General features: G+C 30.6%; 2 protein-coding genes across 3 annotated transcripts; one reads left to right on the top strand and one right to left on the bottom strand.

Annotated features, from left to right (window-relative positions):
• The first annotated feature begins 1699 nt into the window (after positions 1-1699).
• LOC137933085 (acyl-CoA Delta-9 desaturase) lies at positions 1700-8379 on the top strand. 2 transcript variants are annotated; one of them, XM_068776860.1, is made up of 7 exons: positions 1700-1786; positions 4514-4693; positions 5198-5328; positions 5562-5767; positions 6240-6425; positions 7043-7149; positions 7688-8378. In XM_068776860.1, exons 1-7 carry the CDS (start codon positions 1765-1767, stop codon positions 7876-7878), a joined length of 1023 nt encoding a protein of 340 aa, XP_068632961.1. In that variant the 5' UTR covers positions 1700-1764; the 3' UTR covers positions 7879-8378. The 2 variants fall into 2 exon arrangements, with proteins under 2 accessions (XP_068632961.1, XP_068632962.1); XM_068776861.1 differs by lacking the exon at positions 1700-1786 and adding an exon at positions 3929-4033 and having other exon boundaries at positions 7688-8379.
• Positions 8380-8674: 295 nt separating this feature from the next.
• Positions 8675-14572, bottom strand: LOC137932883 (glutamate receptor U1-like). The gene is made up of 9 exons (XM_068776569.1): positions 14535-14572; positions 13944-14133; positions 13597-13767; positions 13209-13426; positions 12535-12746; positions 11257-11408; positions 10371-10490; positions 9634-9800; positions 8675-8769 (listed from the first exon to the last, which is right to left on the bottom strand). The coding sequence occupies exons 2-9, from the start codon at positions 14108-14110 to the stop codon at positions 8675-8677; spliced, it is 1302 nt and encodes a 433-aa protein (XP_068632670.1). The 5' UTR covers positions 14111-14133; positions 14535-14572.
• Between the last annotated feature and the right edge of the window lie 1904 nt (positions 14573-16476).

Genomic DNA, 16476 nt, shown 5'->3' with positions numbered 1-16476 from the left:
AAGTATAGTGCACCAGTTTCTCCTTTGAAGGCACTTACAACCAATCCATAAAGCATTCGCGTTAGTAATCTAAGCGCTTCGCAGCCATTCAGTCCGTTGGATTAAGTAAGTAACGTAACATCCCAAGTTCCTGCCTCTGTGAGAGTCCTTGAGAATAATCAATGCAAAGAAGGTTCTAGTGAACGCCTTTAGCACTCATAAATATGAAAAAGAATAAAAATCCTAAAACATTTATATTTTGCTGATTACCAATAAGAATTAACCTTCAATCGAATACAATAAAAAATAACACATTTCATAAACATATTGGTGATAAAAAAGACAAACAGGAGATTAAAAAAGATGTCCAGTTTTTTTAGTTAGGTAGATTTAAACAAATAACGGATTTACAGTCTGATAACAACGTAAGAATGTTATATCTCTGAGGTACATCTTTATTCATAAATTTGATAATAATAAATTTTTACATGACAAGAATTTTTATAACAATTTTTTATTAATAAATGCATAATAAACAATAACTTAAACAGCAAATTAACAGTTTCATTTCTATATGGCTAATACTGTTTTATTGCAAAACAGTTGATAGTTCCAATTTCATGCAGTGGCATCAGTTACAAAGACGTGTCGTAATCACTCAAGTTTTAAAAATCACTTTCTTTTCGATTGATTCAGTACAGAAATTTTTTACATAAAAATTTTTACATCAGGCAAATAATTTAGGTGGCATTGAAAAACTATCTATACCAATCTATATGTACTAAATTTTTTGACAGGGACAGATCTTCACTTTGTCGTTTAAACTGTTACACCTGCGTGTAATAAATATATTTTAGCCATTTGAAAATTACAGTTTCATGATAAATTTCCGTAACCAAACTTGCCATGATTTCTATAGATTACGTTAATTATTTTTTAGTTAGTGATCTCTCCTTTTTTATATAGAAATTATATAAGTTATAATGAAGACAATATTTAACGTTACTTTATGTATTTTGTATAACAACAAAAATTGTAACTAATAGATTAAAACATACATAACTATAATGTGTTTCTCTTATTTACAACGAAAATTAGCGCAGAAATATTATATTTGCGTAACATAGTACTAGACTAATTTTTAAATGTATTATTGTATGCAGATAAATCCGGTATGCTAAAGTAAGAGTGAGTAAAGAAAATAAGGTATAATTAAAATTTGGCTGCTTCATAACAATCTGCTGCATTTCTTTTAGTGCCCAGACAAAATTTTTGTATCAGGCATACCCCATAAGAAAATTATAAAACACAAAAATTTTAGGCTGTATTTTTATTGTCTTATAACAAACTGCTTATGAAATTCAATGACTTCGAATTCGCTTTTAATTATGTTCAATCAGAATTGGATATCTACAACACACAGAAAAATAATGTGTACTACACTCTTCTTTTTATCAATAATCCTATATTAACTACTTAAATTTATTGATGCACGATTTACTTATTTTTGTAATTTTATTTTACCCGCGAATGCCTAAACTTTATGAGTTTAAAAATAAAAGACAAAAATTAACGGGAAAATGGTTATACATGTATTAGTAAATTCATAGTAGCGTTGTAGTTGTGTGCTAGTGACTTTTATATATAACAATTGACTTTGACACGGTATTTAATTCAATTCATTTTGTCATTCGCTCATGTATATTAATTAAACAATATCGACTCTTTGGCTTTTAAAGCTCAGTCGCTGAACAGACAAAGAAGAAAGTAGTCACACCTCGATTAATGTTTGATGCGCCAAATAAAGGTACGTTTTTTCATCATTTTGATAATACACATATAAAATTGTACTACTTTGCTGTTAACTTTGCGTCTTCTCTATTTTTGGTTTCGTAAATACATGTTTTAAAGAACTCTGTAAAACGCAGAATATAATGATCGTAGATTTTATATACACAATTTAGTGTAGATACGATTTCTTAAGGGAAGTTTTGGAACTTGAGGAAATCATATGAAATATATTTTGTCTGATCCAGAAAATACTTTGCGTGTATTCAATCAAAAAGGTGTTACAGACTATAGAGTCGGATATTTATTGCATTTATAAAGTAACGTAAATAATATTCTTATAATACTTTTACAAATATTCTCTTTGTAGTATTTTTTAAAATATTATATGCCATTTTCACGGTCTTGTGCATATTTAAAATATTTTTTGAAAACATAATTTTTTAAAATTCAGTATCTATTGTCTCGGATGAAGTTAATGATTTTAGTCCCAGGGGCTTTTACAACTCCATCGAAATTGAATTCATGGAACGGCAGAGTCCGTGAACTATATGTTCTGTGTTATGCATATGAAGTATTTGTACACAAAAAACTATTAACAACTTTTATAAATTAATATTTCTATAATCTTAAATGTTACCATTATAAAACAAAAATCTTCATTTGAATACATAAGATTACTGTTTAAATTAATGCAGAAAGTTTTAATAACGACAGTGCGATATATGCGATCCACATAAAGTCACAAAAAACATTTGGTTCAAGGTTTTTTTTTCTAAAAGTACTCGTTAAATACGTGTTCGAATTTAATTCTGCTGTTCGGCAATAGACTTATTACATAAACAATATATTAAAATTACATTTTAACAAATCAAAATTAAAAATGACAGTTCTTGTTGGGAATGTTTTATAATTACCATACAATCGCTTCATTGATCTATGACCTTTCGAATTAAATGATGTTATTATTATCATTTATAAGCCATTGATCGAAAAAACATTAACCAACCTTAAATGTACGAGTGATGTTTTCATACGTAAAACTAAAATCACTGAGTGATAACGTAGTTTTTTACGAATCTTTTTTTCCGTTATTGTGTTTACTCCAAAGATAGTCGTATGAGTGAATAACTTAATTTTGTAAGCGATTTTTAATAATATAAATAAATAAATAAACCATTTACATGATGCGATAACGGCATGACAACAACCGTATGCCTCGGCTACAACGTCACATCTGCGCACATCAGCTAAACATATGAGAACGTCCCATTTCAACAACGCAGCAATTACATTATTTGCCTATATCAATTGTTAGGGTTATGAGAACATAAATTCTTAATTGAACCGAGGCCTTAAGTTAAACATAACACATTAAATAATTTCTCGACAAAATACTAACGTAAAAAGCTGGAACAACAATGCATGCTAAATTAACGATACATTCTTAATGTTTATTTATGAGGAATTAACAAAAGACCTTATGTTATCTTTATATACTTAACATTCTTATGTTACCAGTTTTTTAACTGGTCTCATTCTCGAAAGTGAATTTTTTTACAATAAAATCAAAAAGTGTATGCATATAAAAATTAAAGCATGTTTAGAACTGATTAACTCATTAAGAAGTTAACCTGTAATGCTCTTTCTTACTAAGCTTCTTACATTTTTAATTCGACAGTTATGGTTCTATCTATCTCCGAAAAGATTCTCAAATTTAAGTTATAATTACAATTAATTTAGTAACTTAGGTGAGGGCCCTTAAACTACATACTGTTCTATTTATTATAAAAAAGTACATTTTTGGGTTAAATTCTTACCTAATCATATATTAAAAATCATATCTTAGTAAATAAATAAAATGATAACTGCATAAACTAGCAAATTGCAAAAAAAAAAAACATTCACTTTGTCAACTCATGCACAACACTACATAATTAAATAATACTTTGATGCTTGAGGATATCAAAATGAAATTAAATTAGTAATTGTTAACCATCTCAAATTACATTTAGTCATTAATTATTAAATCTTGCTTGACAACTTGCAATGACATGCAATACGGTAACTTGAGCGCTTATGGACTTTTTAAACTCCGAAAGGTGCAATGTCATCCAGTTGTTTACGCTGCCGGTGGCAATACGACGTATTTTAATGATTACTAAACAGTTATATCGCATAGCACCAGTCAGAGTGTATATGTTTGTGGAGTTGTGATTTAATTATACTGGCCCATGTTTTTTAATTAACCGGCGTCAAAATCAAGGTACTGTCTTTTTTGAATTAAATAATGGCCACGGACTACGTACACACCGTACGTGGTATATACATATACATATATTTAATTCAAGGAAAAGACTGTTTTATTTCTGTTATTATCTGTATTAATCTAGCTTATTGGTAGAAAAAGAGAATGAATCGTACGATCAGTTCCAGGTATCTTCGTTACGTATGTAGAAGCAAAATATTGCTATAGAACAAAAACAAAAAAGAAAAGTACTTTATGTTCAAACAAAAGTATTATTATTATTTAAATTTAACGATTATTGTTTTAATATTATTGTAACAAAAGCTCTTCACGTTAGAATTAAATTAAAGAAATTAAACCAGAATTACTAGAACTTTAAGTCGCCAGTAAAATAACAGAATATTACTTTCATAATCTTATAATAAATGTTCTATCTCTTATTTTAACCGATTTGAAACACAACAAGTGTGACAACAATTTTTTTTATTTTAAATGTAGCTATGACGGAAATTACTGGTCATGCAGCGGAAGCTCGTCCTGCAGAGAAGCAGTCAAATCTGAGCAAGAGTCGAGAATCTAATTGGCCCGCTGTATTGTTCTTCATACATATACATCTTCTCTCCTTATATGGCATTTGGTTACTTTTTTTTGAAGCAAAATGGCAGACAGCATTCTTACGTACGTATTTCTAATGCTTAATGCATTCATTATTTTCGGTTTTGAACCAATAATTTAAAAAAATGTTATCATAAAAAGTTAGCTCCCTAATCTAACTTTTTAATCATCACGAAGAGATCACACGTGCGAAATGTGGAGGAACTTTAGGTCTTTTCAAAATAAAAGATCATTGGTGGCAGCACGATGCGTGTATTTTTATCATTTATCAATCATATTGATCATATGAAATAGTAGTATCAACAGAATTTTGTTATTACGTAATGCATACAACTTCCACAGATATTTTCAAAAGTATCTGCAGTTATTTAGCTGTCATATATCTAACTTTTTAAAATGTAAATGAATTTATCAGAACCCACAACACTTTAAAATCTTTACAATCATTTTTTTAAGTAAATGAAAGCTGTTCTAATAGTTTTGGTATTTCAGAGTGAATTATTTGACTGATTAATTGGACATTGTGTTAATACTCTATTAAATATTAACATTTACTTTACTCTTTAGTTATTGCACTTACTGCATTGGCAACATTAGGAGTTAACACTGGAGCGCATCGTCTTTGGGCACATCGAACATATACCGCTAGTAAAGAGCTACGATTTATCCTTATGCTTTTGCAAACCCTAGCAGGGCAGGTAATTAAATAATTAAATGCTTTATAAAACAATAACCCCCTATTACCTATTGTTCACCTCAGTTTTAAAATAGAAAATTTTAACGCGTTCACTCATTTAAAAATCTTTTTCTAAGTTTGATTGAACTATACCGACAAAAAGATTATTTACATGATATTGCAAATCCTCTTTATACTCCTATTACGCCAAAAAGTCTTGATGGCATTTTTAAAATACTTTTTCATATTTTGCAGGGGCCTATATACTATTGGGTACAGTATCACAGACTGCACCATTCCCTTTTCAATACAGATCTCGACCCGTACGATCACAAGAAAGGCTTCTTCTACGTGCACATGTTAACACGGCTAAAGAATCTAAGTGCTCACCAAGATAAACTTAAAAATGAAATTGATATGTCTGATATTGAAAATGATTCAATTGTAATGTTTCAAAAAAAGTAAGCATTATCCTCAGTACAATAATAAATTAAATATAAAATAAACTTGCAAAATATTAGTAAAGATATTTGCCATCTATACAATTGCAATCTTATATAAAATCAGATTATCTGTCGATTTTAATGACAAAAGCTCATAAATTTTTTTTCGGTTTGTTCGGAACCTTTTCGCTGGAAACATATAGTTGCGTTTATGGACAATTGTAAACCACTATATTGCAATTTCAAACAATACAACTAGATAATTAACAAAGCTAACGTACAAGCCAAAGGGTAACATAAAATGAAACAGTGACCACAAAAGCACTTCTAATTTTGGCAAATAATTTTACTGTAAAAATCCTATTATCAGAATTCACATTTCTTGGTCACAGCATGAATACGCAACATACATCTAAACTACAAGTCAATATCCCGGCGCGGCTGGGACACAAGGATTTCTTATTATTTTGTAATGTTATTTACTTTTCAGTTTCTACTGGTTGCTTTACGGATTATTGTTTCTTTTACTGCCCTTGAACGCTCCTCTGGAGTACTGGAATGACACGGTACTAAGTACTATATTCGTTATTGGATTTCTGCGATACGCTTTAGTTTTGCACGCTGCTTGGCTCGTCGAAAGCGGAATCTGTATCTGGGGTTTAAAACAAGGCGAAAAGTCAGTATTCATTTTTTATTTTGCTCTAAATTAGGTGTTAAATATGAATTTTATATGCTTTTTTAGTGTTGTGCGATTGAGGTATCACAAAATAATAAAACTTATTAACTGGCTCAGTGGCATACAGTACAGATGTTTATTTTTTACAAAATAATAACAAAAGGAATACTCTTTTTACAACATATAAAACTGGAACAAAAAATCCTCACGTAAGCATTTTGCTTATGGGTATAGAAAACGTTGTCTTAAAACTCTTATTAAACTTTTTGCGTTATTTCTTAGACTATTTTTAATTGATGTTACCTTGAAAGAACCGTAAAAATATCTTGTTTATTATGCCACAACTTTAATATTTTTTTTTGTAAAAGGTATGACTACCACAAGGTTTTAATTTCAATTTAGAATGTTATTCAACTTTCTAAACTTGTGGAATTTAAACTCGCATATGATTGATAAACACAGATATTTTACAAATAATACAATTTAACGGATCATAAATAAAGTCAGTGCAAAAAAATTTAAATTTTACCAAAAATTGCAATTCTCGCATAAAATCTCTTTTCATTAAATATATATTTCGTGATTATGAACATTAACAAAAACTAACTTTCTTCCAGGTACCCACCAAACACAAATTTAATCTTCTTCATTAATCGCTCGTCATGGCCACATTATCATTATCTGAATCCATGTGATTATAAATCCGGAGAATACGGAACATACAGTGAGTATTTGTCCGTTGCTTGTAATAAAAAGGTATTAAAATATCATAAACATTAATAACAGTGAATTCAAAATATTCACTTCTACAGAAAACACCAAAGTCTACAACATATTTAGTGCGACTGATCACAAAAAACACATCATTGTACAATTGTATAAATAAATGTTGTGCAATATTAAATACTTTCAATTTTGATATCAATTGTACCCTAGTGATAAAGGGCTGGGGCTTATAGTTCGCGGTTTCGACCCAAGATAATTGTGCTCGTAAGCGTTTGTGAAAAGTTCGGCATATCCCGAAATCCTGGACACGTAAGACATACGTGCAACAAATAGCACTGGACTCCTACAATGAATAGCGACCAGTATCCAACCTTCAAGAGGAGACTAGTATTCTAAAAATAAGAACATTGCACTGTTAACACTTATAAATGCTTACATATAAATATTATATTATATGCCTATGTATTAAAATTACACATCGATTCGGTTTTGCGCCGGCTAATTGCTTTTTTAAATCATAATCTATTCCCCTTCAGATTCCGGATGCTCCACGGCCTTCATACGTGTATGGGCAGCTCTTGGCTTGGCAAAAGATTTACGTACAACTGAAACTTCGACCGTACAAGCTGCTATAACGAAAGCTGCAAAAACTAAGACATCTTTAAATATTTGCTTGGAGGAGGCCAATAAATTGCAACACCTACCTGAACTGCATTACTTAAGATAACTTTAATTAGTAATTTATATTTGTAACAAAGCTAAGTTTTTAAAAGTCTATACTATTATTAAGTCTCTTTTTATTTGTCTTTAAATAACTCCGTGCGATAATGATGATAAATTGTATATGCAAAATTATCAAAACAAAACTTTAGTCTTTGTATGAAAAACTATAATCTCGTTTTAAAGCAACATTCTTTTTAGTTATAATGGATTTTATGCTAAACATTTCAACCTGTTGAACTCAAGACATAAATGTAAACATTTATGCACAAGTTACAGGACAATAAGAAAAGATTTGCTGTAGTTAAAAATCTAAATATTAAACATTTTAAACATTTAATTTTTGGTTTAAAAAATCGTTTCTGTCCATGAGTATAGAAATAAATTTAAATTGGACAAATTAACATTTACCAACGTAAATTATTAAAGTTTGTTCTAAAGGTTTCACACAGCAAAAATTTAATTTTATTTTAAATTATTTAAATCGAAACAATTTTGAATAAAACGCATTTTTCGTTAAAATGCATGCTTATAAGAAGAAGTCTCTTCATCTTTTAAATAAAAAATAAAATTAAGTTTTGAGTGTATCTTTCTGTTTACTGTAATAAAGTGTATAGATAAAAGAATCGACATTTATTAGATTTACTCCGTGCAAAAAGTTTATTTATTTCTTCCAAAAACATTTGTAAGTTAAATAAAATACAACAGGTATTATTAATAACACTTTTTTACAAATCTAAGGAAAAAAAGCTGGAATTTATATAAATAAGCTGCATACTTGTAAAAAAATAGATGAAGCAACTCTAAAACTTAAAGAATAGAATACTATAACGCCTGCAATATCCACCTATGCACTCTTTTAGCATATCACGCTTGCTCCAAAAATATTCTGCGATACCTGAAAACATTCATAAGCATAGTTATGAATTAGTTTAAAAAGGTAAGGCTTCCTTGAATAATCTTCACTTTTTTATTTTAAAACCTAAAGTTACAATTTAAACGTGTTTATTTTTTTTCATAATACATGTAATACATGACTTAAAAATGTCAATCTGACCTTGATTACAGATTCGATAAAAAGGGTGACGTGGGTTACCAATATTACTGAACAACTAGGACATATCATCTCGTAGCAGCAAACCTCTTATGCTAACGTCCAAAATTTTCATACGATGACGTAACTAATAATATTTCTGTCATCCGATCACATTTAATATAATTTAAAACAGATGTAAAAGTAAGCGTGCCCGAAATTAAAACAATCGATATAAGACGCAATTTAATGCGACCGTCAAATCCAAATGCTGTATTATGTTTTTTATAACTGATAGTTAATATGGCCAGATTAGTTTAGCCTTGGCGTTTCTTCTTTGTTACAAACTAAATTGACATGTACATACCATGCAGGTTTTTATAATTATTTATGTTCTTCTATTTCATTATTTATTTGTCCTTTTTACAATTTATTTACAGCTAACGTCACAGCAAATTGAAAAAATAATACTAATCCCTGGCAAATTTTATTTCCTACATAAACTGTCACACATTAATAGGCTTTATTAATAAATTTTTCCTTAACATAATTTGATTATTTTCGCGGTTAAATTTAAAATGGCCTTTGGAATTTTATTATAAAGGGGTCTGCATACCTTGTCTCAAAAATGTTGGTCTTAAGCAATATCGTAGTAGATTTAGAATAAAACAAATCAACCGATCAACAAATTTATAAAGATATTCGCTAGTAGAAATAATATATACGTACCAATAAGTAATGATGAAATGATTCCAATCGAAAATAACATAAGTGCCGATCTGACATCAGTGTACCTGGCAGAAGTAAATCGTGGTGGGGGCGTGCACCTCGGCATAGCCGGCACCAATGTCTTCTCAAGGCGCATTAGCACACCGCTACTTCGTAACTGGAGAAAACTTTAGCGACAAATATTTAAATTCAAAATATATTTTTAAAAATAACTATTCAAAAGGCGATTCAAGAGTGCGTGTAACACTTTTTAATTGCCAATTATTTTGCTGATCTTCTGAGAACAGCCGATCAAGAACTCAACAGTTGCTCTTTTAATAAATTACTAATCAGGTACATATAGAAACCGTAAATAGCTTATAAATAATAATAATTATTATTCTACTAAGTTAAACAACAACAACTTCTATCATGATGTCCGAAAGTTTGGCGTCTGAAATTTTGGGTCTATTTTATATACGGTTTTTGTAACTGTCTTTAAAACACCTCGACAAGACTTTCATACATTCACGTCAGCCGATAGACGCGCACAGCAAAGCATAGGCCTACCATAAAAATCTCCACATTGGCCGATCTTGGACTGTACCGCATCAGGCGACTTCTCGCGACTTTGATTATGACGTTGGTGCACCTAGTGGGGGCCCTACTCACGCCACATCTACAGACTTGTGGACAGCGTTCCAGAAACTTTCAACAACTCACCTCTAACAATTGTTAACAACCACAATAGAACTTACCTAACCAAAAAAGGACGAGCATATGGAGAATCTCGTGATATTGGAAAAGCGAGGTGAGCTCGTGTCGAAGGCACCACCAACTCCCGTAACGAACACCGCCCACATGCCTGGCTTAGAGATCTATTAAAAAAAAAAACAATTCAAAAATTTCCTCTAAATTATTAAAAATGTATCAAATGTGGATAGTTCAACAAGTCTATGAAATACTGACAATCGTCTTAAAGCTATAAGTTCATTGGAAGGCTAAAAGAGTTCCTCGCTATCACTCGTGGCGTCTATTGTATTGTAACGCGGATATTGAAAGGTCTGCGAACTAAAAAACATCATCCGTGGTGTTAGCGTGTATTATAAACATGATTTGATTTATGCATTAGAAGATTTTGCAATACTTAGTACTGTTACCTCAGACAAATGAATGAGTAACAGAAGTTTGCGTTTCGGATTTAATGCACTCTAGTTATATTTATTTACTTGTCAATCCAAGGGACAATGAGCCTTTGATCCGAAAATACAACTAGTGAAAATATTTTGATGCATTTGCATGATACACTTCAATACTTTTTCCCATTATTTTATCATTACGTTATTTTTAATTTCCGAAACCATTGATCCTTGGATACCGTGTTAATTTGAAACATTAATTGACACTACACACAATACACGTTTACCATTCTAAAGCAAAAGCACACCTATCACCAATAACCATAATTAGTGTAATGCAGAGTAAGAATAAACAATGTCTTATTTATCTGCACTTTATAACTTCGTGTATGTTTGTTCTACGAGTACAACATAATATTAAAAAAATTTATTTATTTTTTTTAATTATTACATCATTAAATCGGTGGTTGGTTTAAAAGTTTATTTATCAAAACAAAAGATGTACCTGAGAGCGGAACGTGCCATTCTTTGTTCGGAGAAGAACGCATAGTCCTGTTTTATTGCTCGAAGTAAACCTTCTTCCGCAGATGAGACCAGATTTTCTGCATCAGCGTACCCACGGATGTAAAATGCGTTTAACTTTGCATCTTTGGTCAACTAAAATAAGTTTTAAAAAAATTACACAGGTATATTTTTATTTTTTTATTAATCAAGATTATACATTGTGGAACAGGTAGCTGGTGGTGCCCCTAGTTTCAGGAGTGAAGATCGCGAACCCACAAGACCACTGTAGGACAAAGTAATTAGACTAGGCGTGGTCTTATTAGAAATTTATGGGAGAGGCTTATATCCAGCTGTGGACATTTTACAACTATCATACAAATTTCGCAAAAGTCAAAACGAGGAATTCTTTCTTTTAAAAAGGGTAAAATAGTGAATTTTACATACTGTTGAATTTCGCCCTAGCTCAGGTTATAAAATATGCATATTATGCCAAATATTTATTTTATTTGTTATTATTAATAGCAATTCTGTATAGATGTTTTTTAAAAAAGTGACTCATGTTCGTTCTACAAAGCATTGAGTATGAATGAAGTAGAGCGCGTGATAGCTGGGCAAATTGCGGGGCTAATGAAACGTATCACCTCATATATCAATTTAGCGAGCGCATAGGGAGTTACGTAGAATTTTATTTTTCATGTTTTGCATTTTTATGTTTACACTTACTTAAACTAACATATCGATTAAAAAAAGTAAACTAGATAATAATATCTACAATAACAACTTTTACTTTAAATAATTACAGTATTTTTAAAAAATCTTAGCATTATCTACTTCCAATTATAATAACAAATTCTTTTAAGACTTTAAAATGGTTGATTTATTTTGTGAATTAAATATTACTTCTGGAAAATACCATTCGAAAGAGCGAAGGGTCGAACAAGTTGATTTATCATTAAGGCAAGCACTATTAAAATCGATAAGTGTCTGAATTTCTTTTTTAATAAAATGGTGTTATAATATAAAGTAAAGCTAAGCTTTGTGCATTTTTAATCGATAAAAACATAATGACAGGCCAATTGCCATATTCAAATGATTACCCATTCATTCATATCATGTAATATAAATAAACGAATATATTTAGCAGGTGAATATTTAATTGCTTCATCATAATAAATTGCACTGTAGATATCGTCTAATAAGTAAAAATAATATTAAATTTTCTAACTAGAAGTCAATCAATACATGTGCGTGAAGAAAATTCTACAGTAGTAACACCTACCATCAAATACATCTGGTCTGGTCCATTTCGAATGTAACCTATCTTTAAGTTGGGCGATTGTAATACAGCAGTGACTGTGTCCACACTAGCGACTCTCACAGACAGAACTGATGTTATAAAAGCAGTGTAAGAACTATACATTATTAATGCGAACAGAAGACACACAATCAACAACACGCTTGCAGATGGGTTTGACGGACTGCGAGAACTACCTGTAAAATTTTTTATGGCAAATTAATACATGAAACTTGTTCAAAATAGCATTTCAGTAAAATTCATAAGAAAGCATTCAGTGAGCCCGTTTGACATTTACACACATTTGTACTTTATTAACACAATATTCAATATTTGAGGCGAAGAAAAAACTCAAAATAAAATATAGCAAATTTTATAATCATACAATTCTTTTCTATCTGACTAACTATCTGACCCAAAGACCTGAGTGTAACATCATATCACTAAATAATTATACTATAATATATTCAGAATAATTTAGATTTTTCGTTTGATAATTGTAAAACATTCTTTATTTTAATAATAATTTTATAACTTGATGATAAAACGATAAATTTAGCATTCTTTGTTATGCGGCTAAATTAATCGCCAATATACTATTTAAAAATAATAAACAAAGTGCACACAAGTTGTTGTGTACATAGGGTAAAAGTTCAAACCTTGTTGACACAATATCCCTGTGGACCAAATTAGGGCTTCAGTGAACGCCATTGACTTATTGGAAGTATCAAAGGGTGTAAAATTGCTGATTAGTAATATTGCAACAGTAATCAACAATGCGATTACGAATACACATCCTAACAAACTGGAATTAAAGGGCGTCAGAAATATGTTCCGTACTGCCGAAGTTTCCTGATCTCGAATGTAAATGTTGAACCTGTAATTAAAACATAAAGAGTAATTTTAAACCATAGATTGCATTTTTCACAATTAATCATTAGCGTAACTTTAACCAGGTACGATAACCAGCTTTAAAATATTTAAATTGTAATCGATAAAAATAATTTTGAAACAAAAAATAAACTTATTAGCAAAACCATTACTTACATCGTTTCTGCTATAGGAAAAATAATTTGCGTATCTTGATAACGAAAAGCATGTGACATAACGGGTTCTAAAGCAATATCAATGGAATTATCCATTAATGCACCTAACAGGCCAGTCCAAGTACCATCAAAAGTTCGAAGTCCAAGGTTATTGTAATGTCGCATTGTGGGACTGAAATGTTTCACAAATACTTTATGATGCCTGCTAATTTTGATCAGAGTTAAATATAATACGGGATAATGAATCTAGCTTATAATTATGAACATTTTTCTTCTTTATATTGACGCTATATTTCAGATGAAATGTTAAAATAAAAATTGTGTTATTTTTATAACCGAGGTACATACGTTGCATTTATTTGTATTGTTAGGAAGTCCAGTACATCATACATCATAGCAAAGTCGTCTCCGAGAACATGATTGTGTCCTTCGCTTGAATTGCTGTGACCAATCAAAAGCTGTTCACCCATAAATTTACGAGCTTCCACTGGATGTGGCGGTTCAATTGATCCCATCGAGTGACTTTGTTCCCAGGTGCCTTAACCACAATACAAACGTTATTGTATATAACATTTTAAAAAAGACTTAACGAGTCGATACATCATAGAGAGCGTTAGAAATTACTAACGCTGTGATATTTATGACTGCAAACGTTTACATAAGAAGGGTTCATATATATCATTATTTTAAAAAATACAAACAAAAAGAAAAAATGTAGTGAATATCATTACTTTTGGAATACGATACTGGCGGGTCGGTATTGCAAGAGGCCGTCTAGCTACTCTGGCCGTCAAATCTAAATGCATAACCATTACTATATTCCAGTAGGAATTGTACCGTTAAATTACTGAGCTATCTTTAATGTCTTTTAAGAATGTATCATAATAAAAGGTACCTATTATAATGGCATACGTGAAAAATCACGGAAAATTTACGTACCTAAAAATGTCCCGTATAGACTTGAATTTGGTCGTACTTTAAAGTATTGTATTAGTAAAATCCTATTAGGCATAAATTTGGAATTTCTATCAATGTTTTTTAAAAGTAGTCGGCTTACATTAAGCATATAAAAATGTCTTGTATAGTTATAATTTAAATATCCCGAACCATACAGAGGTACATATTTATTAGCGGAAATATATGCATGATTCCGTTTTAAATCGATAAATCTTGTAGAGCTGTTGCTGTTCCATCGACGGCCGTCATTAAATATTTTTGATTTATTCCTTGGTCCATTTACTGCCAAGTTATATTTAAAATTGTTATTGCAAAATCCTGATACTTCATCTGCATTTCTTTGTAAGTGTAATAAGTATGCGCCGACAATATTTTCGTCGAAACGAATGGCAGTATCGTTAAGTATATTGTTCACATGTTTGAAATCGTCGTAAGATCTTGAGACAATCAACCAATCGATCCAGGCTACATTTGTTTCGGCATCATGCAGCTGAAAAAAGTTCAACATAGATTGCCCGTTTAAAATTATTTATAGTATTTATTATAATTCGGTCGTGTAATATTTACCTTATTGATTTTCATTTTCAATATTTCAGTTGAATTTTTTTGTAAACGTGGTAAAATGAGCACAACACCGGCATTTTGTTGTATACGGGGTTCACCAACACTATCTGTTGCTGTGGCTATTCCGTTTAATGAAAAACATTTGACCAACCTCATCATAGCCCAATGGCAACCTTGTAAAAATATAAAATATTGCATTAATAAAAGAATATAAAGCGTGTTAATGATTACTTTCTTATTTCAGTATTCAAATTTTCTTAACTTGCCAATATTTCAGTTTCGCTCTGTTATGATCCGAATTTAAACTACTTTTTAATTGTTTTTTTTTTTTAATTTATAATAATATCATGGTAACTGTCAGATCTCCCGATGTTCATTTACAATGCATGCACAACTTATGGAGACTGAGATTTAAAGATTTTGATCTCGATTTTTTTTTCTTTGTCACCAATTAAATTTAAATATGTTAGTTGTGTATAAATAAAACATGTTATGAATAATATTGAACAACAAACGGGTATGTACCGATCTTGTCTGTAGTAGTAACTATGTTATCGCACGTCGGCTCCTTCGCTCACGAACACCTTATAAATATGTTGTAAGTGTCGAATAGCTAAGATAAATGTGTGAAATCATTTTGCGCAAAACCACAAATAAATTTGTTCCTCGAATAACCCAGTGATGAAAGATCAAGTTTTTCCACGGAGCCTTATAATTATTCCGATAAGATGTAAAAATTTTGTTCCTCATTTAAAATTATTTTAATTGTTTTAAAAATGTTTTAATCTTTATACTCTAGTTAGAAGATTTATTTATATAATGTGTTTACTAAAACAAAATGTTATTTTTATACTTTCTTCTTTTCTTTTTTTTGTCACCAATTATCGCCGTTTATTCTTAAACCTCTTTATAGTAACTAAGCTCGAAGGCCTCTTTTTCAGCCTGGGCCATGACCTGGGTCAACACGTTGGACATTCTTCCTTAGGCCGTCAAGCTTTTATACGCTTGGTCCGGTGCTCCATGAAGGGATCAAGGACCCCCAACAAGAACCGCGGCTAGGCCTGCCACGAGAGAAACGTTTAACATTCGGAGAAGCCCAAGAAAGAACCAAATCGGTTTCTGTTAACCAGTTTTAATATTGAAACCGTACTTCGTTGTTTTTTGAAATTGAAGTGATATAGGAGGATTTGGAAAAAAGGTTGAGATTATTAATCACCATCAAATTTAGAGCTACACAACCATCTTTTACTAACTATTGACATCTTTCTTAATTTACAATAGTCGGTACAAATTATAATCATATCTGCACATGGACAATTTATATCTGTTTTTTTATCTAAATATAAACAGCAAATGACAG

The sequence above is a fragment of the Battus philenor genome, unplaced genomic scaffold, assembly GCF_028537555.1.
Source record: "Battus philenor isolate CCGP_79_NKW_IND1 unplaced genomic scaffold, ilBatPhil1.0.hap1 SCAF_12, whole genome shotgun sequence".
Lineage (NCBI taxonomy): Eukaryota > Metazoa > Arthropoda > Insecta > Lepidoptera > Papilionidae > Battus > Battus philenor.
The sequence above is the reverse complement of the archived record's forward strand: the minus strand, read 5'-3'. Positions and strand labels throughout refer to the sequence as shown.

Bases quoted from the DNA above. Each gene is read 5' to 3' on its own strand.
- LOC137933085 (XM_068776860.1), top strand. From the start codon at position 1,765: ATGTTTGATGCGCCAAATAAAG. The intron at 6,426-7,042 runs GTCAGTATTCAT...ACTTTCTTCCAG, and splicing joins GGTTTAAAACAAGGCGAAAA to GTACCCACCAAACACAAATT. The intron at 7,150-7,687 runs GTGAGTATTTGT...ATTCCCCTTCAG, and splicing joins CGGAGAATACGGAACATACA to ATTCCGGATGCTCCACGGCC.
- LOC137932883 (XM_068776569.1), bottom strand. From the start codon at position 14,110: ATGGGATCAATTGAACCGCCACATCCAGTGGAAGCTCGTAAATTTATG. The intron at 13,427-13,596 runs GTAAGTAATGGT...TTTTAATTACAG, and splicing joins TTTCCTATAGCAGAAACGAT to GTTCAACATTTACATTCGAG. The intron at 12,747-13,208 runs GTTTGAACTTTT...AAAATTTTACAG, and splicing joins AGGGATATTGTGTCAACAAG to GTAGTTCTCGCAGTCCGTCA.